Here is a 26,851-nt window from a genome sequence, read left to right on the forward strand (position 1 = left end):
TATGCGATTCAGGAAGAAACTACTAAACCGGCACAAAGGATCCCACCAGGATCAGCTGAGGTTCCATTAAACGCTGTGTACAAAATAGAGTGCACTTGGTACTTGTTATCAAATACACATTTTCTATGTTGCATCTACAAAACATTAGCCTTCATTTCATGGTGTACACATTGTTTATGTAGTGGGAGTGGGGGGTATATCTCAAGTGCAGTGCTCATGTAGTACATAATTCCATTCACATTGCATTTTGAATGCATGCATTTTGAAATCTGTTTTTTCCCTCAATCATAGTGGCTGCTCTGTGTTGTATTAAACAGCATTAATAATCACAAGAGGCTCAGTGTCACTCAGAAGTCTCCACATCACTAAGGCAGACAGTGTTGTGCTGCTGGGCATGTTGTGCTGTGTGAAAGTGCTTACACGCTCCCTCAGACAACCAAAGGGAATAATTAAAGACAGAAGATGGAGGCAGAAGAATGGAAAGCAAATCCCATTGTTTGGGGTTATTTCATCCCACTGAATTTCTTTTTCTCACTTTCTTTCGCTCTCTTCTCACATTCCTCCCCAAATGCACTGTGGGTATGTGGCACGCTATCAAAAGCATATGTAAGCGAAGCAGCATAGAACAAAAGCCCTATGATGTCCTCCTCATACCCACATTGTCTTTTGATTATTCTACAATCATTTTATATCTGTGTAAGTTGGAGAGGAAGGGAAGGCTTAATAACCTCATAATATACAATGCTGTAGCTGTTCAGAAACCACAATGCAAGATGTGTTTTATATGGTTTGAAAACAAGCTTTGCTTATTCTTCGTTCGTTCTCGTTTTCTCTAATGGCATAATTTCTTCAAGCCCTCAATATCCAAGTTATCACCAAAATAATCCACAATGAAATTCAAATTTAAGGTGAACTAGACTATTAGGGTAACTCCACTCCACTCCATTTCTAGAGCAGTAAATGTAGCCCCTCAATCTCTCTCAGCTTTTACTGTCAGTCAGAGAGCACTCAGTCATCTCCGTGCATCAGGCCCGCAATATTGATTTTTCCACCCACTGAAACAGCCGCATGAACATAAATTTTGCATGAGGCTTTTACTCGCGGCCTCCGCTTTGGTCTGACGACACATGATGGGACCATGAACACGCTGTAATAACCCAGTCTGTCCTGCCAAGCAGACAGACGCTTTTTTTAAGAAGAGAGAGAAGGCAGTGGGGGTCTGGGGGGGATCCAACACCTTCTGGACTCTGAAGGACAAAAGCGAGGGACCCCTTACTGGGCACTGCAGTATTACACATTGTGTGGCATTTGAAATAGCAGTGAAACTCCTCAGTGTCCAAAAGCAGGGGAAAATTTCTCAATATATATACAAGAGATGTAGCTGGTTTTAGTTGTTAATATGATTTTTAAAAAGTGTTTTTATGAAACAATATAGATTATAGGAATATTTAGATATTGAAAACTAAGTAATAAAATAAATGTGTGCAGTCTTTAGTTGAAAGGAAACCTGCTCCCAGCACATGATTTGGCACCTCAGGTCAGTATTAAAGGGAGAAAAAGGAACAATCAAAACAATGATTGTTACACAGTCTCTCAAAGGAATGAAATGTAGTGAAAGTAATCTAGAGCTCACTTTGCTTGGGACCCCCTGGAACTCTCTCAGGGGCCCTTTGAGGCCCCTGGACCACACTTTGGAAATCAATAACCTAGCGTAAGCAACACCAAAAGGGCAACATTATCGAGTGCACAGGGATTTTCTTGTATGTGTAACATCTCCATGGAGAGGATTTGATTCTTTGAAATGCTTCCCTCAGAGTGAGAATTCTACAACACAGCTTGATATTGCCTTGCATCACAAAGTGAAAGCATTATCTGTGGATCCCTGCAAGTGATGTGGTTTAGTCTCTAAAATCCTGTGGCTCCACGACTCCTCTCAAATCTTAACTGCCTATATATGTGTATATGTGTGCGTGTGTATGGATATATATATTTTTTGTCTATAGTCTCTGAGCTCCTCCTGCAGCAGGACTGAAATACTGAAATTGCCTGTTGTGGCCCTGACTAATGTTTTTATTCAGTAGTTCTTAATTCTTGAAGGTTTCATTTTCCAAATGTTTATTCCAGCCACAGCCAAGGTAGGAATCTATTCTGCATTCCTTGTTGGTAAAAAGAAAGTGACACAATTATGTGTCCAAGGTTGTTTGATTTTCTGTTTTATCTGTAGCTGATGAAATTCCAACTTTACTTAAGGTGTGTGAAACAAGACACAGAGTAGATCAAATAATTATTTTTTAAGTGACGAGCATAGGTGGAAAGAAACAAAGTACATTTAATCAAATTCATGCAAATCCAAATATTCGTAGAGTATGTCCAGCTCATGTTAACTTTGTACTTCTTTTTCACCACATTTCAGTGATAAATATTCTGGTTTTTAATCCACTGCATTTATCTATAGATTAAACTACCCAACTGCTGTAGAGTAAAAAATAGGTCCACCTTGACCAATACTACAGTAAAATACTACTTATCCATAAATGTATCAGCAATTATGATCCAAGAATGTACTGTAATATATATAGAAACATTATAGTTCTTACAGGGGACATTTTCAATGCAGGACTATTATAATAAATGGATGAAGAAATCAGTTTTGAGTCTGGTAACTTTGTCACAGTTTCCAGACTAAAGAATTAATCACAAAACATTATTAACAGATTGATCATATGTGATAGGGAGTGACCAGTGGTGATGAGAGTTAACAGCGAGCTAAAGAAATGAGTGCAGAAACAGTGATGTTATCCACTTCATCAGTGTGCGCGTGCTCCGATCTAATCCGTAGAGTAAAAATGACCTTCCTTTGACCACCTTCATAATTACCAGATCTCATAGAGTCTAAATCTCCCTACCTCCAGTGGAGTAATTATCAGTGTGACTCACTGAAAAGGCAATTGAGACAGTGGTTTATGGACTCCCATAGTGGAACGTGCGGCAGAGCAGTAATAGGGGAGCTTGTTTGTCCCCTCTCACCTCTCTTGTTAAAGAATGACAGCTGCGTTTAGACTAGAGCAGTTCCTAAAAATACAGGGTGGGTCACATCAGACGATTTCATTAACTCCTGACAGACTCCTGTAGCAGTTTCTGACCTCTTTATTCACAGCACTTCTAAATTATGGCAAAGACTTTCAACGCAGTTAGGGATGATTTTAGCTGAAGACATTTTTCTGCTCTCAGTTGAATTATGTATCTGAGGTGAATAGACGCAAACAGCACACCAATACACATAATTTACTGAAGTGATACAAAAGGTGCTGTAGATTTTATTCATTGCTGTGAACTCCTTTTTGACGTCCCTTCAGCATTAGATGACTGTCCCTGTCTTCCACTGTCCATACTTTACACAGTGGGGAGCGCACAGTTTGTTAGAGTTAAAGATAGTCAAAGTCCTTTTGTGCAGATGTGATTACTGTGACGGTGAAGCCCCTCTTAACGATGGCCTTGGCTCAACTTTTTCTAAGGGTTATAAAATGATGAGCACCAATTCGCTTTCTAGATAACCTAAAAGCATCAATAGATAATTTTGTTTTTCTTTGAACTCCAGTTAGTATGACACGAAGCAGGCGTGTTATGCGGTGTGTATCTGCAACTTATGCAGAAATATGGCCAAAGCACTCGCATTGATGCATGTACATTTCTCACACCGGGCAACTGTGGCAGTTAACAGTCTTTAGGTTGAGTATCAGTGTTGGACATCAGCCCTGACTACACCTGTACACAAACACCATGCACACACACATAAACGATGTATAAGATAACTCATAGGGAATAGTTGTAAACGTAGGTGTTGTGCATTGAGAGGAAAACAGGGAGCCAAGCTTGAATCAGCCCCGGAGAGAAAAGTGCTGTAATAGGGGGGTTGGCAGGGACTACTGAGATAGCGCTGGTAATGAGAGAGCAGGCTGCACCCCCCCTCCTCCACCCCACCCCACCCCTCTTGCTCCTCAACCGCACAGGAAACAAAAATAGCATTTTGTCTGACGAATGTGCTAGCTTTGACCTAGCCTTTCGACCTCTGACAATCAGTCTCGCTTCGTCCTCCAGTACTTCAGAAGCCGGGGCCGGGACAGTCAAAGATAACAGTTGATTTCTACTGTGGCACTAAAGCACAAAAAAAGAGAGGACATTCTCTGAAAGAGAGATTGCAGACAGTTTCTCAAAGCGTTGAGGTTGGAGGCCTCAGACTCAGCGCTGGTGTTTCATACTCCCAAATGATTGTTGTTAAATGTTTAAATGGAGCACAAAATGTCACAGTTCAGCTTGTATCTGATCATTTAGCTTCACGACTTTTCGCTATGATCTGGCTCATTCCTCATTATAAACATTAACATAGGCGAGTTGTGACAACAGCGAAAGTGGGACCCTTGCTCTTAACATCCCTCGGGCGTGATGACTAAGTGGGAGCGCTGTTTGCATCGCAGTCTGAGGACTGGTGAATATGAAACACAACAAAGAGACAGTGGGAGATATAATGAGCGCTATAGGATCCCGGCACCCTTTTGCCCTCTCTCCATCATAAGTGAAGCTCCCGCTCTCATCCTCGGCCCTGTGTCTGCTGGAGGAAGGAGCACAAACAATTAGCTGAGACAAGCCGTTTGGATTATGTGCTCAACCAAAGCAATCAGACAGCTGTGGTTAAAAGAATGAGCTTCAAAATGCCAGTTGCCCAGTTAGAGGGGAAGGGAGGGTCAGTGGTCCTGACAGTCTTAACAAGATGACAGAATTTATAAAGCACTGCTGTTAAAGAATATAGTTACCTGCGGTGTAGCCCTTATAATAAGGCCACATGGGGCTTCTTCCATATTCCCTCTGTATTTGTTTTCTTTTGCCTCATATTCTTTTGTTGTGCCTCTTGTTCCTCGGCGTAATGGTTGGCGCTGGAGGAAATTCTCCAATCGTCTTTGATCTTTGCCTGGTTTCGATAATTTTTTGACAGAAATCTCATTTTACCCCCCTTTTGTTTTCTCTGTCTTTGTTCCCTTTTGTTCCATCTTTAAATAGGGCTCAACATTTTTGTCGTTGTGAAGTTGCAAAGGAAAAGAGCCGGTCCTGTCAGCGGGCTCAGGCGCTTGCCAGACAACTTGCCCCAACATTTCAAGGGAGAATTGGACTCTCGCCGTTTGCACAGATGATATATAATTCATGGTGGGGGTGTGAGAGAGGTGTCAATGTGTCAGGAGGTAGAAGAAATGTAAAAGTGTACTGTTTACTGGCCAAGAGACGCCAGCTTTTCTTTTGCTGAGCTTCTGCAGAGTGAGGAAAGAGGGCGATGATCTGATCTTCATCAAATGTTCATCTGTGCCTGTCCTGCAGTCATAGTGACCATACTAATCAAAGACTTGTCTGCCCCGATGTTTTATTCATCTTTTATGAGACAACTATGCTTAAATTATTTAAGTGCATTGATTCTGTATATATACAAGCTTGTCTACGCCTGTGTTCACAATTGCTCGGCTGTATTATCAATGGATGTTCACAGACACTCCTCTGAACCCGTGTTTGTTATTCAGTCCTTTGTGTTTTAAGTCATGTTGATACTAAACTGTGTATGTGACTCACACTTTTAAGCAGAGCTACAAGAGTTCATTTAAAAATTCAAGGTTTTTATTGTCATATTTCACTGTAGTGTAGTTTCTACATTTAAATGAACAACTGTCTAAATCTGTTAAAATGGATTTTAGGTGCAGAAAGAGACATTTCCCTTTTTTTGTTTTATATTTTAATCCACAGAAAATCATGGTGGATCCTGTCATGGTCATCTGTTGTACTTTTGTTTTCTATAAAGATGTATCATCACAGAGTCAAAGGAAATTGTACAAACACAGCTATTAACTATCTGCATCTATGAAGCTGTTGTTCATGTTTTTACCACATTTTTTGCATTTACCTTTACTCGGGAATAACTTAATGCACAGGACTTTATTTTGCCATGTAGAATATAGTTTATTTTAATGATTTTCTAGAGTTATTGACTGACAAGGCTGACAAGAGATTTCTGAATGTGTGCACAGGTTAAAAAAAACTTTTCTATCCGTTATATCTGTATGGAAACTCAGTTTGTCCTTTCTTCTGTTTAAGCTGTGAAGGTCAGCTTAGATGGTGTTTTTTAGTCCAATTCTCCACGTATAGTCGGTTTTTGTAGACATTATTTGTCGCCTATGTTGTGTTATGTATTTTTTCGGATGTTTTTGTAAGAACTGCCAAAGGGAATTACCATGAAGCTGAGGTGCACCTTCACAGTGTTCCCAGAACAATATTTTTATGTTCATTTTATATCATATTTCAGATGGACGTAGTGGGTCCATGGGAGTATTTGCATGCTGGTGTGGCTGCAGACTGTTCTCTCTCAGCCTGAGTATTAACTGCATAAAAATTTATAAGCATTTAAATGTAGAAATGAGGTTCTAATGGTGTGTCATTATTGGATCCAATTAGTTAATGGGTTTATTTCTGAACTCTTGCAGTGAAGATGGATGTCTCTTTCCTATGAGATTTTAAGCCATTAAACCAAAGATTCTGACATTCTCGAAGTGACAATGAAGACTTTTGGCTCCAGAGAGAGCAATTATATCAGTCAGGCTTGATAGCTTTGTCCTCCAACTAGCAAAATTAAATTCACTGACTCTATCATGCAGGGTATAAACCCTGGAGGACCTTGTTGTGGCTCCATGCAATTTACATCTGTCTCTCACTATTCACCCTATGCATCCCACACCTCCATGTGTACCTGTGTTTCTATCTGAGGTGTGAACATATTCCTCAAATAATGAGAGCTTCCTTTTTAAGTGCCATGTTGTCATGTTGTCAGTCCAAACTCATTTGTGTTGGCTCCAAGAAGACTCAAACAACTCGCTGTCCTCTCATCAACAGCTACCTCATCACTCAACTCCCAGCTCCAGCACCTGCAGCAGCTCCAACAGATGCAGCAGCACCACCAGCAGCAACAGCAACATCAGCAGCAACAGCAGCAGCAACACCATCATCAACAGACCCACTCCCACGCCCAGAACCAGCTGTCATCCCAGCATCACATGACCCCACCCAACCAGCAGCAGACCTCCGTCCCGTCTCCGGGCTCGGCCTGCTCCTCCACCTCTGGACAGCCGCAGCAGTCTCCGCCGCACCGACCCAACCAGTCGCCGGTCCGCAGCCTCCCTTCTCCCGTCACCCCGCCCATGCCTTTGCCAGTAAGTCAACAAACTAAGATATATTTCTCTTTATAATACAGATTCAACCTGTTACCAATTCTCTTTGGTTTTGTTTTGTTTGTTTTTTTGCATATTGTTTAAAGCAACTTAAACTACATATTACCTCTTGCTCTTGCTATAATTTAAGATGTTCATACTTTATTTTCAGGATTGTACAAATCTTACTTTTCTTTCTTTTTTTACACATTGATTAAGTTCTGTTTTGACAATTTTATAACAACACGATACAAAGAAACATGATAAAATCTTCCACTGATTTAATCCAACTTGTCCACCAGCATTTACAGCACTAATGATTTAGCACATATTCACTTGTTAATGCTCTCAGTGTCCTCCACTTGTAGCCTATTCATGTAATTTTTCATGGACACTGAATGAACTACATTAGGAAGAGCACAGGAAAGCCACAGTATTACTTGAAGTTACACTAACAATACCCAAAATTAAAAAGCACAAATTAGATGTGTGTTTCCCATTTAAAAATATGATGACGCACTTAAAAAATTCAAGTGTGTATCTGAATGGTCTCATTGATGATGGTGTGATTTTGGGCAGGTCAACCTTGAGAACATGTTGTGCTTAAGCAGTATACACACACAGCGCTTGATTTTCTGTCAGCACTTGATCTTTATCAAGTGGCCGTATTTGAATGGAGGCTGGCAGCTCTTCTGTCTATGTGGAGCTACTAGAATATGCATCTTGTTGCTGAAGCCTTGATGCACTTGAGCACATCAAACCTCACAAAAAGGCAAGAAGCCTGATTCACATCCTCCTCCTGCAGATTCGCTAGGGACTCTGAGGTTATCTATCCTTGGGCTTTCCAGCTGTAATCAGTCCCTTAATCTTTGCTGCTCTTCCTACTCAACCTCCTTTTTAGTCACTTTGTCTGTCCATCCATCTCTGCCCTTCTGTCCGTCTGGCTGTCACTGTGTGACGATAATAACCTATTTTATATCCCTGTGGTTTCATTTCTGGTGGAGACTGGCCAGGGTCGCCTTTCTGTCCCTGGTCACATTCATCAGCGTCAGACCCTTATTGGGTTGTGGTGCAACCTTCTTTATGGCCAGGATGAGTTGGGCTATTTGTTTCCCCCCTTGCAGCCCTCTCCGGCCCTGTCACGGCCTAGTGAGACTCAGCAGGAAAAACAGCCTCTGGATTTAATGGGCTCCAAAGGCTAGCCGCTACATCGCACCAAACACACTGTCCACCCTGATAACGGCTACTGACCAACATACAGATTCGCACATTATGCTTTCATTAGCCTGCTATGAAAGACCCAAGGTAACAGCTACACTACCATCAGACTTATAAGTCTTTGATTTGCCAGGAAAGCACAACTTAAGTTGAATTTCCAAGAATCTGTGAATATCTTTCTCTGACACACAAAGACAGCAGAGGCAGGGTCATTTTAAGACTGAGACCCTTAGCTTTATATAGATTGTCTTCCTCTAAGAGAAGCAGCGCAGCTGATTATGATGACTGAGGACAGACCTCCCTTGAGGGGGGCCGAAAGGGCCACATCAGGTATCATTAAGATATTGCCTCATCAAATAGGATTATGGAGTGTGTGTGTGTGTGTGTGTGTGTGTGTGTGTGGGAGAATCAGAATGGCCATAAAAGGTTTAGTTTCTCTGGGTCAGTGCTGGGGTTGTCAAAGAGTGTCTCACCCAGCGAGAGGCTTGCCCAAGGACAGGCCGCGGCCTCAGCACCCACTCAAGGCTGCAATAGGATTTAAACCACAGCTCCACCTCCCTCCACCGCCTGGGTCAGTGATTGGATTTTCAGTCTCAGAATCACTGAGCACCTCATTGGTTAATTCACAGAAGTTTTTTAATACAGGAGGCAAAGAGTTTGTCACAAACACATGTGAATTGTCACTGCTGTTATCTGCCTTTTGTATGTTTTAATTGAAGGGCATTTCTGGTGTTTCCATGCTTTACCCAGAGGAACTGGTCTGTGCAGTAAAGTCGAGTCATAATTACCATAATACAATCAGCATTACACAGATAGCTCCCCTATTTCCTACTGTCATTATTCAGACACGCAGAATCACCCAGCCATTCAACTATTTTCCGAAAATACAGTGCAGAGCTGCAGAGAGACAAACACTCATTATGTTCCAATTAATGTCCCATTGTAATTCTCTTCTCATGGGAGGTGTGTGATATTCTTTACAAACTCATAGTGAGGAAATCCTGAGCATTCATTACATCCCTAGTGTTTTTAGTGTTTTGGTGTTTTTAATTTGTGAGACAAAATTCATTAATTGGCTCATTAATATCCCTATTAGAATACAAATCACACCACAACAGACTGTGTCCCCTTGAGTCAATGGACTAAACTCAGATTAGTGCAGCTAATTTGGTTAAATGGAGTAAGAATTTACCTTTCTACCCCGCCCATACCCGCTCTGCTCCCCAATATGCAGAGTACAGTGTGATGCAGCCTGTAGCTGCCTGAAATAGCCACCACAGCGATGACAAATAGACGGGGGGAGATTATGAAATTTGCTTAAGTGTGTTAATGGGCTGATTGCGGGAGCCCGCTGGATTTTGCTGGAAGTTGATTGATTAGAGCTGCGGGTTTTCTCCACGCCCTGAGAGCTCAGGGATTTGACGGGGTAAAGGCGCTCGCCAAGTCTGTTACACCGGAATTGATCTTAATTAGATCTGAAAGACCTGCCACAGCAGAATGGTCGCGGCGATTAAAATGAAAAACAGGAGAAATTACTGATCAAATTAATCATAATGTCGGGCTACAGCTGTAGGTCTGGTGTAATTTGCCACTCCAGTGAGTTACATCAGCCCAGGCAGGGAGAGGAGAGGCAGTACATACTGATCCGTGGCAGTGGGAAGCTTAGGCCAGCCTATCAACTCTCTTATTCCAGTTTGCATTCCCAGACCCTACTGACCCTGCTGCGCCATCCAGTGGAGCCCTAGCATCCCTCTCTCTCTCTCTCTGTGGCTTTGATCTAATTAGTTGCTTCTTATTGCTTTTTTTTCCTTCTCTTATTATGTCTTTCTCCATCCAGGAGCTGCACCCTCTACAACACTACGCTGTCTCTCTGCCGTTCTTGTCATGGCTGTCTTGTCACCAGCATGTTGTGTATTCACTAATAGCCTCTGACCTTGGTCCAGTGTCTGGCTGGCTGGTTTTTTCGGGGCGGCCTGGCGGAGATGGAGGCGTCCTGTCTCCCTCCTCCGCCAGACTCCTGCCGTCTGTCTGCGTGTCTGCCTCTACTCCCCTTCGCAGTCGTCTCCTTGATCGCTGTCAGAGCCCCACACTGGGCCTGTCCACTCTCCATCCGCACACTCATAGGGGTAATTACAGCCTAGGGGCCTGCCTCCTCTCCCTGTGCTCCACAATTTACCACCAAAGCGTCCACAGACATCTCTCTTCTTCCCCACTGCACCCCGACATCACAGGACCGCAGGGCCTCAGACCCACAAGTGCTGCAATTACCTGAGCCTCTCCTCTGTCCTTTTCTCTCTCTCTCTCTCTCCCTTCTCTCGTCTTGCTCTCCCTTGCTCTCTCTCCTCTTTCCCCCCTGCTCCCCTCTCTACCCCTTGGCTCCCTCACTATTCCCTGGCAATCAGCCTTCATTAGAAGCCTCTGGTGAAAACCCATCGTCACCAAGGTCAGCGGCTGCCAACCACAACGGCCTTTCAGAGGCCTGGCTGTCTGCACTCTCCATCTCTTCTCACCTCCTTGCCATTCTCCCCTCCCCCCCCTCTCGTTCGCTCCACCATCCTCCTCAAGTCTTGGGCCCATCTCTGCTGCTTTTGTCTCCAGCTGAGGCCCCTTCAGACACTCATGTCACTGTTTTCCGCTGCAGTGCACTTTTACTTATGTCAACGGCTGTTAAAATCACCACTGTCCAATTTGCTCCAAATGTCTCTTTTTTATGGGCAGTGGGTGTTTCTCCCATTATATTAACATGTGTATTAAATGAGCCTTGCACATCGATTAATTGATTTTCCAGATCAGCTCCACGTCTATTCAATTTAGCGAAACGGCCGCCATCACTCTGCTGGGGTATTAAATCAAAATTAAAATGACATGCTCAAATGTGGACCCAATGGCTCATACTGTGGCTCGTCGATGAAACTGGCAACGCTCACATTGAGGGAAGAGTCCATTATCCATCGTATGTCTCATAACTCAACAGTGGTGTCTGTTTGGAAAAAGACCAGAGGTTATTCATGAAAATATAGTTTTACAGATCTTTTTCAGTTGATTTCTGATGGTAAATGTCCAACTTTTTGTTTATTCCTTGTGTTTTAAAGACAAACAAATTATATTAGTCTGGATTTTAATATTTTGAAAACATCACAAATTGGATGTTTGGTAAGAGTTTTTTCATTTTGATTTTAAAAAAGTAAAGTAAAGCACAGGGTTGCCATAAAGGACACTGAGGTAAACGTCCAGGCTCTCTTACTGTTTGTAGGCAAAATATTTAAATTAGATAAATAAATTTAATGCATCTCACCAGAATTATATTCCCAGCAGTGTGGCGAAGGCTTTAAAAAGCATTCAGAACATCATGATGGGAGATAAGATTGGCAGAAAATATAATTAATCAGGTAATTGAAAAGGGGCATGGGGTTGCTGTGCTGCCACTGGGACTCATAACTTCATTATTTCAAAAACTCTGGTAAAGTGGTGTTCTTGTATTTTACATTTATCTTCAGGGGAAGCTGCAAATAATCTGACTATGCCTAAGCTTTAAGCGACTATTATCCAGGCTAACACCTGTTTCTAAATCACAATTTTCTAATAAAACTTTTAAATATGTATAAATGGTATGTGGTGCCAGACTGTGTTTAAATGGCTGCTGCTGCTTCTGTTGCTGCTGCTGCTGGTTGTGTGGTTTAGAGCATGAACGGGCCCTCAGCTCTCCAGCAGCTCAGCCTAGCCTCTTATTAATGCACAGGAGATCCGGCTCTTAAGAAGGCAGAAAATTGCCTTACATAACAAGCGCTCCACAATTTAGAAATACAAATGTGCACTGTTGACTGAAGCAGAAAATAAGACTGTTGCCCATCAACAGCACCACATTTCATATGAATAATTATAAAGCATGGGAGCTAGATGAGGAAAACAACCTGACCATGACAGCTCTACTACTTTTATTTACTTCAAATGAGGGATTAGGCAAGAAGAAAATCTACAGACTTAAGGACCAACGATGAGTCCTGAATTTCTAAATAAGGAGGAAGTTAAATTTATCATATTTCTGGAGGATCATCTGGAAGACTGTGCCAGTGCTTTCACTTTTAAAATTACACCTACATTGCGCTTTGCACTTACTTTTTGGCTTTTCTGGTTTTGTTCAGGTTTCCGACCACCAAGTTGATATTTCCTTCACTTTTTTACATTTATTTTATTATTTTTTTTAAGGTCTGCGATTCTTACAAACTTGGCCCCCGTTACTCTTGTGGTCGGCAGAGGGCTTCCAGCTTAGACACCCAGCAGAAAGGCACAGCTCCCTGATCAGCCCACATGCACACTGGGAGCAACACGCATTAGACGCCCACAGGGGAGCCCTCAGATAGAGCACCAAGCTAGGGCTCACCTAACAGTGGATAAGGAATAGGGTTTCTTTAATTATGAGGCAGGGCTGTGACATTGAGTTCCCCCCTTCCTCCTCCAGCAGCCTCCCAGACACTGTCTAAGTGCTCCGCTCCGCTGAGGAGGCCAGTCCCCCCGCGGGGCGCGATTCCACTGCCTGTAATTTCTGATGCCCATTAGTGACCGCAAACAGAGCACCGGGCTCACACAAGGAATACAGCCACACAGCGCTGCCACGCTGTAAAAAGACCCTTTTAATGCAATGTTATTGCATTATGCCCTCCTCATAGACCAAGTCAAAAGTCCCATTTGTGGTCCCTGCAGAATATTATCAGAAATTCTTCTCCACAGTGTGTTCGGCTGTGGTTAACTGAGGGTGGATTTGGTATATATTTTGTAATGTATAGTGGCTCTGTGAATTGAAATTCCTCTAAACTCTCTTGGCCTGTGTTCTTATGAGGAGGATTTTGCATTTTTATATTTTTCCCGGTGTGTGATTTAATGCCCTTTTTCATTAAGAGTGGGGAATGTGCAGTTGATGGGCTTGTAAATAGACTCAACCAGAATGCAAGAACAGTGCATTTTCTTAAGTCAACTCTTCAAGAAGGGAGCCTCGGAAGTCAAAACTCAAGTAATCAATACAAATACGGCTGTAAATGTCATCAATTCATCTTTTCACTTATGCTGATTTAGCTTGCGCCAACGACTGTGTGTATTTTGGAGAAAAAGAGAGACAGTGAAGCAGAGAGACACAGAGGGAGGGAGGGAGGCGGATTTATTGATCAAGGGTGACCACATCTTAGCCACAGAGCCCCTCTGTTGTGATTAATCTTTGGGCTTAGAGTTGGCCAATGACACATGACAGGCCTCCCCCTCAAACTCCTCCATTTCTCTTCATTACTGACCGTATTTTTGGACACCACAGTGGAGAGTAATCATTTACCTTTATTGTGTTTATAAAGCTGCAGCATGGATGACCCTTCCTATATTGAATTGAGGACATCAAAAGATCACTGGACATTGATTAGGAGGATATTAAAGTCATTCAAATGCTATATTTATATGTCAAACAACAGCAGAGTGAAAAGAGATGCCATTTCAAACGAAACGAAAATGAATGGATTGTAGTCGGTGCAGTTGAAATAAAACTCTTAAAATCAAGATATATGTTTTATTAGGTATTGAATATTTCAGGTAATTGTCATCAGAAGGCTGGGGAGAGCGTTTGATAATAAACCAAAATAATAGTCTTCATAATACTCTGATCTCCTGACTCTGACCGGAAAATGTAATGATTTTATTTCTCTCACAGCGACTAACAACGTAGCCAGGTATCCACTTTAAAGTCATAGCCACAGCCGCAGTAGATTTACTGCAACACCGGTTTAACGCTGCTATGATTTCCAACCCAACACCAGTATGGTACAGAAATAACTGCACCAAATATGTCACATCATGAGCTGAAATGGTCAGCACTTTCCTCCAGATACTTAATCACCAAGTAGTTTCAAATTTAATACATCTGGAAACAGCTAAATATTATAGATCATTCCTCAGGAAGAGAAATAGTGTAAGAGGAATGTAGTATAACTTATATTTTTACTTGCAGTGTCCCCTAACCAGAGGAAATATACTGCTGCTGTGATTGATGACAAAGAACCCACTCTGAACCTCCGCGCTTCACAATTATCAACAAATGGGCTGGAGCAGATTTTATGTAATGATTAAAGCTGCTGTTAATTTCACATGAAGGTAATGAGCGGGGAGATTGACGGCCACTGTCCGACACTCCATCATCTCTTTATAGTTAGTTTAAACGTTTTCACGACTCTTTTCCTCCTTCATTTGCATTTTGCCTCATTAGATATGGCCATTTCTGAGGCTGCCCGCAATATCCATTTCCTGGAGTTAATGCATTTTATTTGATCAGCCAAACCTCCCCAGTTAACTAGCTGTCATTCTTTGGCGTTTCATGTGACATCACTCCATTAGCACCCACCATGCCACCTCAGCCACCTCCACGTCCACACCCACTGCCACCGCCGTCCCCTCCACTGCCTTAAGCAATTACAATGTCCAACTGTCACCGGATGCAGCGTTATTGTATTTTTCTGGGTGTTATCTGCCCCAGTTGTTCTATCCGTCTTTCACTTCCCAATATTTTTCCTCAAGAATGGCTCTTTTTGGGGTTTATTTTTCACAACGGCTGGAGCAGAGGCCCAGTGGTGAGCAATAGTCGGCACTCGGAGGGCTCAGAGTGCACGACCGCAGTGCAAGGCCCTGCCAACCAAGGGAACAGAGGTGTTTTTGAAGGGCCTAATGGCATTTTGATGTTCATAAGCACAGTGGATGTGAGGGAGGGGAGACAGGGAGGTGGTGGGGGAGAAGGGGGGAGAGGCTGTTTTGGGGGCTGAGGAGGAGGAGGAGGAGGAGAGTCAGTAGAGGACTGTCAGCAGAAGACTAGCAGAGTCCTGACAGACAGAGAACGTGTTTTTTCATGTCACAGCTGATTACATTCACTCTGGAGTGGGGAAAAGAGCAGGGAGGAGACACGGGGCCGGGATGAACGAGGGAAACTTCCATGTTGGTCCAGAGATAAAGGACACTCTTCCAGTCCAGAAACAACAGCACTATTGACTGTTAATTTGCCATGTTTGATCCACTTTGATCCACTTTTGTCTGACTGATGGTGAGACTTCGGTACATGTCTCACGTCAGCTTCCATCATACTTAGTTCTACATGTAATCAATCTGAGAGACTTTTTGAAAAGGAAAAGATTCTAGTTTCAGTCACTTTTTGAACAAAAGTTTACCTACACCAATTAAAAACATTAGTAATCACTAATTTGCTAAATCCTTTTCTGTGGTTTTATAGTTTATTTTATTTTTTCCTGATATACAAGATAAATGTTTGATTCTGTTGTTGAATCATAGATGAGTAGAAAATAAGTTTTACACACCGCTGAAGCCAGAGTGCAGACAAATCTGCCCGCCTCTGGTGTCTGCACCACTTTGTCCATTTATCTTTGCTCTTTTATGTCATGTGCAGACCCAGAAAGAAAAAAAAAGCAATTAAGTTTAAAACGGCCACATGAAAAGAGCAAAAACCAAGAATAAACTCCAGTTAGTTTGTGTCAGACAGTTTTTAGTTTCCAGGGGTCTCTCCGCGGTTTACGGGGACGCTATTTTTCCCTCTATTCCTGAGATTACACGGGTTGCTGCACCAGGTGACCCTTATGGTCAAACAGGCGACGGAGAGCCTGATGGAGTTTAGATTCCCTCTCCTTTGTAGCATACAGGAGAAAAGATGCATTTTTTAACAATTTGCAGGGTTTTTTTCCCTGTCAGAGACATTTATTTAGTGTTTGTTGAGCCCTGCGTAGCCCTGTATATTTGACTGTATTAGACTGTGATAGTGCAGAGAGTGATAGCAGCTGTGTTGACTTAAAGGTGACAAGATGATGTCCCACGGTATAATGGAGGCTGCCAAAGTTTGCAGCTGCACAACATGGGAATGAAATACACTTACATTTGACTAAAAACCTTTTTATTTATTTTAACGTTTGTGTTATCTCAGCGCTCGTGTGGATGACCAAAGTGGTCTATGCTACTGAAAATCCTCTTGACGCCCTTTTCATGGCGAATGAAAAGAATGAAACACAATGGTTAACATGCAGGGTCTGCAAACGGGAAGATCACTGTTTATCTCCTCCAACACATGCAATCAGTACAAATGCTAGGCCAGGTCTGTCATTTTGTGCCTCCCGCCGAGGTGTTGAGAGGAGTCACCGTGGCGGAAAATCACCTGTTTAGGTGTTGAACACAGCCTCGCCTCTCCTTATTCCTGGCTCTCCTTCCAACTGCTATCCATATTATCCAGTGCCAGGAGATGCAGCAATAAACCCTGCTCTCTTTTCACCTAGATTTACCAGAATAACATAGCATCTGAAAGGGCTATCATCGAATGAAACACAATGATAATATTTCAAATCAGTCTGAAAGCTTTTCCCAACAACCTATCACTCACACAATGAGACAGAGCGCAGCAGATTTTCAGGGAGACTCTGGGTGTGCTCCTCTGAGCAGATCACATTATCAGTGTGTTGATCTGTAGCCTCTGTTTAACTCTGTTTAACTGGCTGTGTTGGCTTTTCTCAGTGTACCCATTCACTATCACAACACCCATAATACTGTGTTTTCACCAACACGGCTTAGACCCCTTAAGTCACTGATTTTATATTCACAACCTCTCTCACCTAAACTAACACAGCAGCCGGTCCAGGTCTAGTTTCCTCCTCTCTACTACTACTACCACTTCTACAGTCACAAGTGAGGGGAAATTGTCTGCTGATATCAACCTTTGTTTCACCCACATAGGGATTTTGAAAATACTGATGTTAATGTAAAGAATTACCAGTTCACTGATCATGTGTTTTGCTCAGATGTGTGCTGGTCAAATCCACCTTATATAATATATAGCTATTTAGTCACATAAAACTCTGCGCATTTAAAACATATTTCAACAACCAAGAAAACATAATGCGTTGTGGTGGAGGTGTTGCAGCTTTCTTGTGTTGCTGCTTTTCAGAAGTCAGAACTCAGAAATTATTGTTTCTTATTTTGTCTCCTCCAACAAAATATTACTTCTCCCATTTTCCACCACAAGAATAGTACATTTACCACAGACATGTCGATAAATCTGTGGATGTTGCTATAGTAAAAACTAATATTATCAAATTATTATTTGTATTTTTATCAAGCTATTTAAAATATATCAGTTAAGCCTGGGTTATATGGATGAAAATATTTTTATTTCACCGTATTCTAAAGGATTTTTCCCTAAATCAGTGTATTTGACTGTATGGCACCAGTTTGCAACATCACATGTAAAATAATCAAAACATATTTTCAAAGAAACAAACCGTGACCCGTACATGTTTCAGGATATATTTTATTTCATAGGATATATGTGCATTTTCCACTGTAGATCCATCTCAGTTTAACAAATATACAGAGTAATGTTGCTTGATTATCAGAGCATGAAAACCCAAATCAGCTCAGTCCAGTATTATCCCAAAGTACATATAGGTACGTCTTATCTAATGTTGACTGTTGATGAATATCAAAGTCTTAATTCCAGCTTGACTGAGATTCTGCCTTTGCATGTAAAAGAAATCAGAATCAGGCTCCTGGTTTTCTCAACATTTGAGATGCGAAGCTTTCCGAAGGACAGCTGCTGGACACAGAAAAGACAATCCTGCGATTATCGAGGAAAAACTGGATGACTTTCAGACGAGGGGAGGCAATATCAATCACGGCCAATTTGAGGCCACCAACATGAAATATGATTTCATAAGACAAATGCAGTGTCATTCTTAATGTGCTTAACCTTTACTGTCAATGAAAAAGTATTGATTGCTCGGTGGCATTTTTTCATCATTTGATTTCAGAAAGTGTAATAATATATGGTGGTGGGGTAAGATAAAAGATGAATGGCAACTGAGTGATCTCAGATGAACAAAGCTGAAATCTCTGCAGAGAACACAAAGTGTACAAAAGTTTATACTTCAGTAGAAGAATTTCTGTTGCAGCACATTGTGTTTTACATAAACTTAATAGCTGTATATAAAACACAAGCAATACTTCATGTTATTTTAAAACTTTTATATAAACTCTGATTTTGATTTCAGCAGTCTTGTTTGAATATGTGGCCAACCAGTATTAGCAGCAGGGAGCAGGCAGCCTGCTTCTAAGCAGTGTTTCTATTATTTCTCTATTCTGTTGAGTAATTGGGAGGTCTCCTATCTCTTCTTGGTCTTTGATCTACTTACTCAACCTAATAAGACTTTGCTCTGCTGCACTACAACCAAATCAGCAGTGCATTTTCAGCCCCCTAATAAGTGGTTAGCTTGATTTATATGGGTAATCTTGGCGATGTGGCGGGGCTCTACAACCTCTCCCCGACGCAAGGAGCCTCTTTTCACAACCACAGGCCAGACCAGATGAGTCCATTACAGCAAGGGTAAGAGATGGTCATTTAACCCTCCTCTCCTTCAAAAGTAACAGTGTGCTGGTGCATTATGATGCAGGAGGAATTCTTAGTCGAAGCGTATTGAAGCGGTTGACGATACAGTGATGCATGGCCACACCGCCTAGCTCTATTGTGAGAGCGGGATGCTGTTGGGCTGCTGCTGCGGGCGGAGAGACTCGGCTCGGGCCCGTGGGGAGCCCCGGGGGCCAGAGGAAGCACTTAGAGTGGTAAAATGGCCACTTATTCACAGCCACCCTCCCGTTCTCACCGCTCCTCCCTACCCTCGAGCCTCCCACTGGGTCCAGGAGCACAGACCTCCGGGAACTGTATGATGGACTGCATAGCCCTCACCACCGGACTACACAGACCTCATTGCAGTTAGCCTATTCTGGCCCCGGCAACAAAGAAAACGAGAGTGAAGGGCCTACATGCCGAGCTTCACCTGCTTTATTAGGGATTAGTAAACATCTGCACTGGTGACATTAACAGACGCAGATTTTTAATGAATGGTGTCTTTTCCCTCTCCAGCTGAATCCTCTGGCCAGCCAGGCAGCAGTAGCAGCAGCAGCAGCCATGGGATCAATCGCCGGTTCTCAGGTGTTTGGCAATACCCTGTCAAACCTGCAAGGAGCCACCGGACAGCTGGTCACCAATGCACAAGGACAGGTGAGTCCTGCACCTTAGATGCTAAGATGATCAGCTGTACATGCAGCTAATTAAATACCACAGAGAGAAAACAGTTGCATTGGTAAATGCTCTGTAAAATATGTTTCTGGGCCATCTATCATGTATGAATGTGCAGCTCCAAATAAAACATTTGTATAGTATTTCTGATCTTTTCCTCATAGATTTCTAGTGTTGGCTCTTGTTGTGTTGTCTTGAAGCCGTTTGTCTACAGACTAGTGGCCACCCTACCATATATTAAGCTTTTTGGGAATAAACAAAGCCCCTGTTTCTGTTATCCGCATGCGCTTGTCGCAGTAAAACGCTGACCTTGTCATATTTACGGGGTGGCTGCAGAATTGTTCCATCAGTAGCCAGAGGCTTGAACGATGATGCTTGTCATTGTGGGGCCCTATCTAATGAATCATCTTATCGCAGGTGCACACAGCACATATTAAAGGAAAATTGTATGGACAATGTGCCCTTTCATGCCACTTTGTGTTATTTACCTTAACCCTTGTACATCTTTTAACAGTCTTCATAGCGTAAGGTTAAAAAAACATATGATGAAACCGAAGCAGTAGATGTTGTTTCTTAGCATTTAAAAAAACATGCAGAAACAGTTGATTTTTTAATTTTATCTCTTGACATTTAACCTGCTGGAGTTGTGTTTCAGCACCACCAGTGTGACCATGCTTCACTGTTTATAGTTAAGTGTTGTCCGTGTGTGAGCGCTTGATGCTAAACGTCGCTAATGAGACAGTATGGACCTCCCTGGCTCACAAGGTGCCTGGAGCGCTGGGGACAGATCACTGTGGATATGGAATTGATGGGATGCTCTGTGCTTTTGTAGTGTCTTGGCGGCTGACACTCCCTGACATAATCAGGTCACAGACACGGTCAAAGCCCTGGGCTACAGCCTTTGCTCCCCACCTCATTATTCCACAGCATTATTCAGACAGAGGACTCTGAAACATGCACTGCCCTATCAGAAGGTCCTGCCCCCCCTTCTTCCTAACACAGAGGAGATTATACAGGCTAATACATACCTCAAACAAGGCTGGAGGTCCAACAAACACGCTCTGAGAACTTAAGTCAGCGTGGTTAAACTACAAAACATGAGGCAGCTTTTATCAAATTGTGTTTTGTATTAATTAAGAACGGCTTTTATCCATTCAGTGTAGTATTAAGCTGGAATTTAGGGAATGATCTTCATCATCTCTGTGCTCTATGAGTAGAAGGTTACCTTTACTTGAATTTAAAACATGGTATACTGTGTTTGACCTCCTAATTTCCTCTGCAACTCTGTCAGAGGACCTTTTCATAAGAAAAAGCTCTGGGGACCTTGAAAAGTGCCAGGTTTGATGGACGTTTGGAGTTCAATATGTTTTTAAACCTTAATTATATTGGTCCCAGCCATTTTATTCTCCAAGGAGAATCAATGAGGCTCTTTTATCCTCACCGCCTCTACAACAGTGATTAAGGCTGTGGATAAAAGCCAGAATATTGTCTATCACGCCTGATTTTTTTTTTTTTCCTTTTATGAATCTGTGGCATTTTTGTGAACATCTATTCAGTACAAATTTTCACTTTTCCTGCAGCTTAAATCAGAAAGAAAAACTAAGGTGGAAAATGAGGACATTACAGACTGTTTCATGTAGCCTACGATGCATACTGAAAGGTGCAGATCTGCCTGGGTCCCACTTTCATGAACCACAGTGTCTCAGCTCTATGTGTGAAAACCTCCTCCTCCCACTGTGCCGTCCATTCCTTTTACTCCCAGCATTCCCAGCCTTTGGGTATGGCCTTGAGCCCCCTGGGTAGACAGTGCTGGCACTAATGCAGAGAACAACAGGTAAGAAACACATGCTGTTAACCTGCAGAGCGAGTTAGCCTGTAAAGCAGGTGAAGCTGAACCACAACACATGCTCACCCTGTGTATTGATGTGAGCTCCTACCCCCTAGATCAAGTGCAACCACAGTGTAAACTGCTATTGACCTTGTAGTTGTAAATCTACTATAGGGCTGCAACCATTGATTATTTTCATTATCAATTCATCTGCCAATTCCCTACATCTCCCCAGGTTGCTCGCTATGTCCAACACTCTATCAAAGATGTTACATTTATAATCATATAAAAACAGAAAAGCAGCAAATTCTTGCATTTGAGGTGCTGCATCCAATTAATATCTTTATGGACAAATAATTTAAGTGATAAATCCATAGTCAGGATTGATTATAAATGACGTTTCTGTTGTTGTATATTTGAGAAAATAAAGCAAAAGCTGTTAAATTAATAGAAAATGCCCATAATGTTCTGTATATGCTCTAAAAAGGGATACCCAGGAAGCGTTGTGTCCACTGCACCCTTATGAGTCTGCTGTTTTAGGCTCTGATTTGCTCTGAATGTTAGCTTTTTTGGACTTGTGTGTTGACATGAGTCCAAACTTCCCAAACATTTTTCCTCTCGGGTCTCAATTCACCGCATGAACAGTGGAGGAGAGAAAATGGGCAGAGATATTGCCTGGCGACCATGGCTAAAGACACAGATTGCCCTGGCTGGAGAGATGAGATGACATTTCTGTGGAAACAAGAGCAGCATAATCTTAATGAGTTCTGCTGGGTGGATGGAGGCACGTTACTCACATGCCATACGAACTGGAGCGGGAAGCCAAATAAAAGAGAGAAAAAAACTAAAAGATAACTGTGAAGAGGGACTTAGGAGTGAATGGGTGACACTCCTCAAGGCTGCCTATTTGTGAAAGAGTTGAATGATGAAATTGCACCTTTGCAACACAAGTGTTTTGATGAGGAAAACGATTTAATATCTCTGTTAAATACAGGCTTGGTTTGTAGTGAGTGAATTTTCTGCTGGTTGGTTGGGAGTACAGAATAGAATAGAATAAGGATGACGTGCTATGAATCGTGTGTCATACATAACATTAGTAACTTGACCGTGTTTTCCATCAACAATTTTAATCCCGCAGATTGTATGACATTTATACATAGACCAATCATTCTTTGCCAATTTGAAATTCTGTACTTAGGCCCCAGCTACCAACAACCCAACCCTAATTATATTAAAATAAAAAGTCAAGAGCATTTTTGTTAATGAATGAGGCCTCTGCTCCCTAAACCTCAGCATTACTGAATTCAATACTTCCCATTAGGTTATTATATAAAAAAGTCTTCCCATCTGTCTATAAGTTAACACTCAGACAGCTGACTACACTAAGAACTCCCTCCTAGAAGAAGAGGCTTTGTGACTGTGCCATGAAACATCTGCCTGAGATAGTCAGATGGAGAAGCATTGCTTGGTGGGACAGGGACGAGAGCTAAGCTGTCAGTTGCCTGCTCTTTTATTATGCTTATAGAACAACCACTTAGTCCAATGACGATGAATAATTGAGCGGAACAAGTTCCCTGCCACTGTTGCATGCAAAGCGGGATCAGTGGGACTCGGGAGACACGAGCGTCAGGCAGGGCAATAAAATATGCTAAGTGGCAGGAGAGCATTACCGGGAATTTGTAAAGCCGGCGCAGAGAGAGAGATAAATTATCTCTCCCCTAATGCGAAGCAACGTAAGCAAATGAGCCGTGGCAGGGATGAATTACAGATTGTCGGCCCACCTTTCTCTCACTGATCCCTCCCTATTATGTCAAAGAGACGGGGGAGAGGGGAGAGGGGAGGGTGAGGCAGACCACGCACTGAAACACATCAGTGGTGGCGATTGAGACCGCAGAGCCAACAAAGGCTCGGTTAATGCTACACGAAAGCTGTTTGTAGTTTTGTGCTGCTTTGGGTTGAAGTGTAGAAGCTCTGAATAAAATGTAAACTTAAAGAACTCAAAGACAGGCGCAATTTTAGTAAAAGTAGCTTTTTGCCCAGTTGCCAAATAACAGAATTTAGAATGATGCTCTCTGGTGTAATGAGGCTTGGTGGAGGAGCGGGAGGTGGTGGTGGTGGTGGTGGGGGATGCCGGAGCGACGGCTGCTCAGGAGCTGCCCAGAACCAGTCCCCAGATGACATTAACCTTCATCATGGTGAAGAGGCGCTAAGTCCCCCCTAAAGCGGCACTCTTGGCCACACTCTGGCAGCTCTGAGAGCTAAAACGCTGCAGTGACACTCTGCCGCCCCCTTTGATCTGCCCTTCCTGATTACAGCCACAGAGGAGAGGAGAGCAGGGGATGGAGGAGGGGTGAAGTACCCCTGGGACCCTGAGAGTTGAATTAGAAACACAGGGTCCTGTCTCACTCTCTGATGCACCTCTTTTCTCCCTCTTATTGTTTCTTTTCTTGCTCTTTCTTTCCACTTCTTCCCTTTTTTGCCTCTGCGTGTGTGAGAGAGAGGGTAAAATGGGGGACTCTGTCTCTCAGCAGCCACACTCCTTCTCACCAGAGACAGACAAAGACACTTAAGCACAAACACACTCAGACACACACACACACAGTCACACACACACTCATCCTGGTCGTGGCCTGGTGATGGATAATACAGTCAGTGGTGTGCACCATCACACACACAGGTATTCAGCGCTGACCTTTGCAGTGTGCTCCCAGCAGTCTGCTTTGGCTTCACTTGCTCCAGCCTGTAAAACCACCTCAGTGACAGATGATCAGTGAACACTTGTGCATGTTTCTGTCTGCAAATCGCACACAGACCAACTCAAAAGCAGTGCGCTCTGATTAGCCTCATAACACGGTGGAATGACCGGCTCGTCCCCTTTGTTTCCGATCACATCCATAAAGCTTCCCCTCCAAAAAAAAAAAGGCTCACAGCGGCACAGATCATTAAGACTGATACCTCCAGTAGCGTTTACCCTCTCTGCTCCTTCTTCTTTTTAAAACTGCCCAGCTGATTTCGTCTCCTCTCTACCCCCTTTGTAGATAATTGGAACAATCCCACTGATGCCCAACTCTGCAGGGCCCTCCAGCCAATCAGGGGGTGGCAACCCAGCACTGCAGGTACAGCCAATTACACCTCAGCTTCTGACCAACGCTCAAGGCCAGATCATCGCCACGGTGATCGGCAATCAGATCCTGCCTGTCATCAACACCCAGGGAATCACACTGTCACCAATCAAGCCTGGACAGCAGGTAACATATACACTGATTCACAAACACACTCACACTCACACACACACATATATATATATATAAAGGAAGATATCTTGTGGAGCAGCTTATTATGTAGTGAAACTGATGCTCTAACAGTGATCAAGAGCTGAATTTAAAACTGTTGAATGAGCAACACCTAGTGGAGTCACACCAGAGCTCTGTTTATTCATAAAAGAAATACTCCAGCACTGCTAGTCGGGTCTGTTGACGCTAAACACCTCATATTATTCCCTCTTCAACACACATAATGCTCATTTGCATCATTCCACTTACAATGTGTGTGTGTTTGTATGTTTCCGTGTGTGTCTGCTCATGTTTGGAAAGCACTTGTCAGCCAACCTTTCAGACTCAGTCTCAGGGAGACTGCTGCGCCCCTGCAGAGCCTGAACCTCCCCTCGCAAAAAAAAACAAAAAACAACAAAACAACACTTTTCATCACCCCACTTAAAACTCAAACACTCCTGCCTCTGTTCTCCTCCTCCTTCCGTTTCACTCTCCCTCCCTCAATCACACTCTCCAGCCTTATGATTTGTCCTCTCTGACCTGAACTAGAAGTATTTTGTTTTGATTTAAAGGCAAGGCACACAAAACACAACACACAAGTTCTTTTCCTTTTTTTTTTTTTTTTGAGCTCATACTGTAAGCGCAGAGACTCGAGCTCAAACATTTTCTCCTCCCAATTTGAAGATCTATACAGTGCTGGAGTGTGGAGCCAGATTCATGCACACAACAATGAAAATGTTATTGACTTGATAATGGCGATGTCAGCGCAGAATTACAGGGTAAAAGTTCACACTGAAGGCGGCGTACAGTGCCGAATGGATGAACTCTCAGCAGATGGACACTTAATTGTGGCTCCCTGAATCTCCAGATCATACTCTTGAATGAATTAATGCATTTGTAATAATGTTTATGCTTTTGTCTCCACTTCAAAGCCCGCATGTACACATTGTTCCACAGGCATAATTTACGGTTGTCAGAGCCTGCAGTCTAGAATATTTCCAGTGAAGCTAGATAATTCTCTGAGCCTGTCAACAGTCCTGACAGTGTGTGCATCGCTGTTGACACCCCCCACCATCCAAACAAACACATGCCACGGAGAAAATAATTAATAGCAAAGAAGGAGAGGAGAAGCCAGCCCAGTTTATGGAGGAGAGACAGCTTTAAAAGTGAAGACGTACCATCTTGATCTTGTAAAAGCAATTCAAATGTGCATAAAACATGAAAATACATCGTTTTCTCACCATCAGAGCACGCAGCTTGTGGATCATGAATTATGTTTGATATGGGGACTGCTGTGTCCACATGTTTTTCTTTCAGATTCAGGCTGCCATTATTAGCATCCTCGCAAGCCTGATGACGAGACAGAGGGCTCTAATTGTCATGAGCCTGTCCTCCACTTTTTTTAAAACTGAGTTTATTTCTGCAGAGTAGCTATTATGAAGCTCATAGAGACAGTGGAGTACCTGAGCTGAACCAGACTCTACTTCCTCCTAGACTCTCTATGTCTCCTGCACTGCAGTACTATGTATAGTCTATTGAGCAGACAATTGACATTATATTCTGGTCTGTCAGCCTAAATACTCAAGTCAGTAATTAACATTTATTCATCATCGGGAACAAGGTAAATCTTATTATATTCAGCTTCTAAGTGGCTAATTTAATAGCCGTTGATTGGTTGATTAGATTTAATACAGTAGCCCAATCACCATAATGACATGATTACTTTAAATGATGGTTATTATGATGATGTGCAGAGGGAATAATGGATATTATTCTGTACTACACGCTGTCGATATGTTGTATCAGCTCTTGTGTGTGTGTTTGTGTGTGTGTGTGTCTAGCTGCCTCAGGCTCAGCAGGGTCAGACAGGCCCTGCATCGTCTCAGCCCAACCTGCTCCACATGCCCCACAGACAGAGCCCTCTCCACCAGGCCTCTTCCTCCTCATCCACCTCTTCCTCTTCCTCAGCTCTCAGCGTGGGGCAGCTAGTCAGCAGTAAGTGTCCAACACAGCTCACAAAAGCACAACATGCCTTCAAATATACAGAATAAAGAAGCATACGTGACGTGTCAGGACGCCTGAAGTACAAAATCATCTCTGAGATTCCTGCCACTACCTCAATACATTAGAGTTGAATGGAATTTTGTTAGTGGTGAACTGAAAGAGGATTTTGTCTCTCATTATCTAGAGTACTCAGAATACC

The 26,851-nt window shown here is 42.8% G+C and overlaps 1 protein-coding gene across 1 annotated transcript in view; it reads left to right on the plus strand.

Moving 5' to 3' along the window:
- The window catches only part of pou6f2 (POU class 6 homeobox 2), a 65,298-nt gene that overhangs the window by 27,086 nt on the left and 11,361 nt on the right, over window positions 1-26,851 (plus strand). Inside the window, exons 4-7 of the mRNA XM_018693700.2 lie at window positions 6,925-7,241; window positions 19,393-19,530; window positions 24,415-24,624; window positions 26,490-26,643. Of these exons, the coding sequence (XP_018549216.1) occupies window positions 6,925-7,241; window positions 19,393-19,530; window positions 24,415-24,624; window positions 26,490-26,643 (819 nt within the window). The remainder of the gene's footprint in view (window positions 1-6,924; window positions 7,242-19,392; window positions 19,531-24,414; window positions 24,625-26,489; window positions 26,644-26,851) is intronic.

Source organism: Lates calcarifer, linkage group LG24, assembly GCF_001640805.2.
Source record: "Lates calcarifer isolate ASB-BC8 linkage group LG24, TLL_Latcal_v3, whole genome shotgun sequence".
Classification (NCBI taxonomy): domain Eukaryota; kingdom Metazoa; phylum Chordata; class Actinopteri; family Centropomidae; genus Lates; species Lates calcarifer.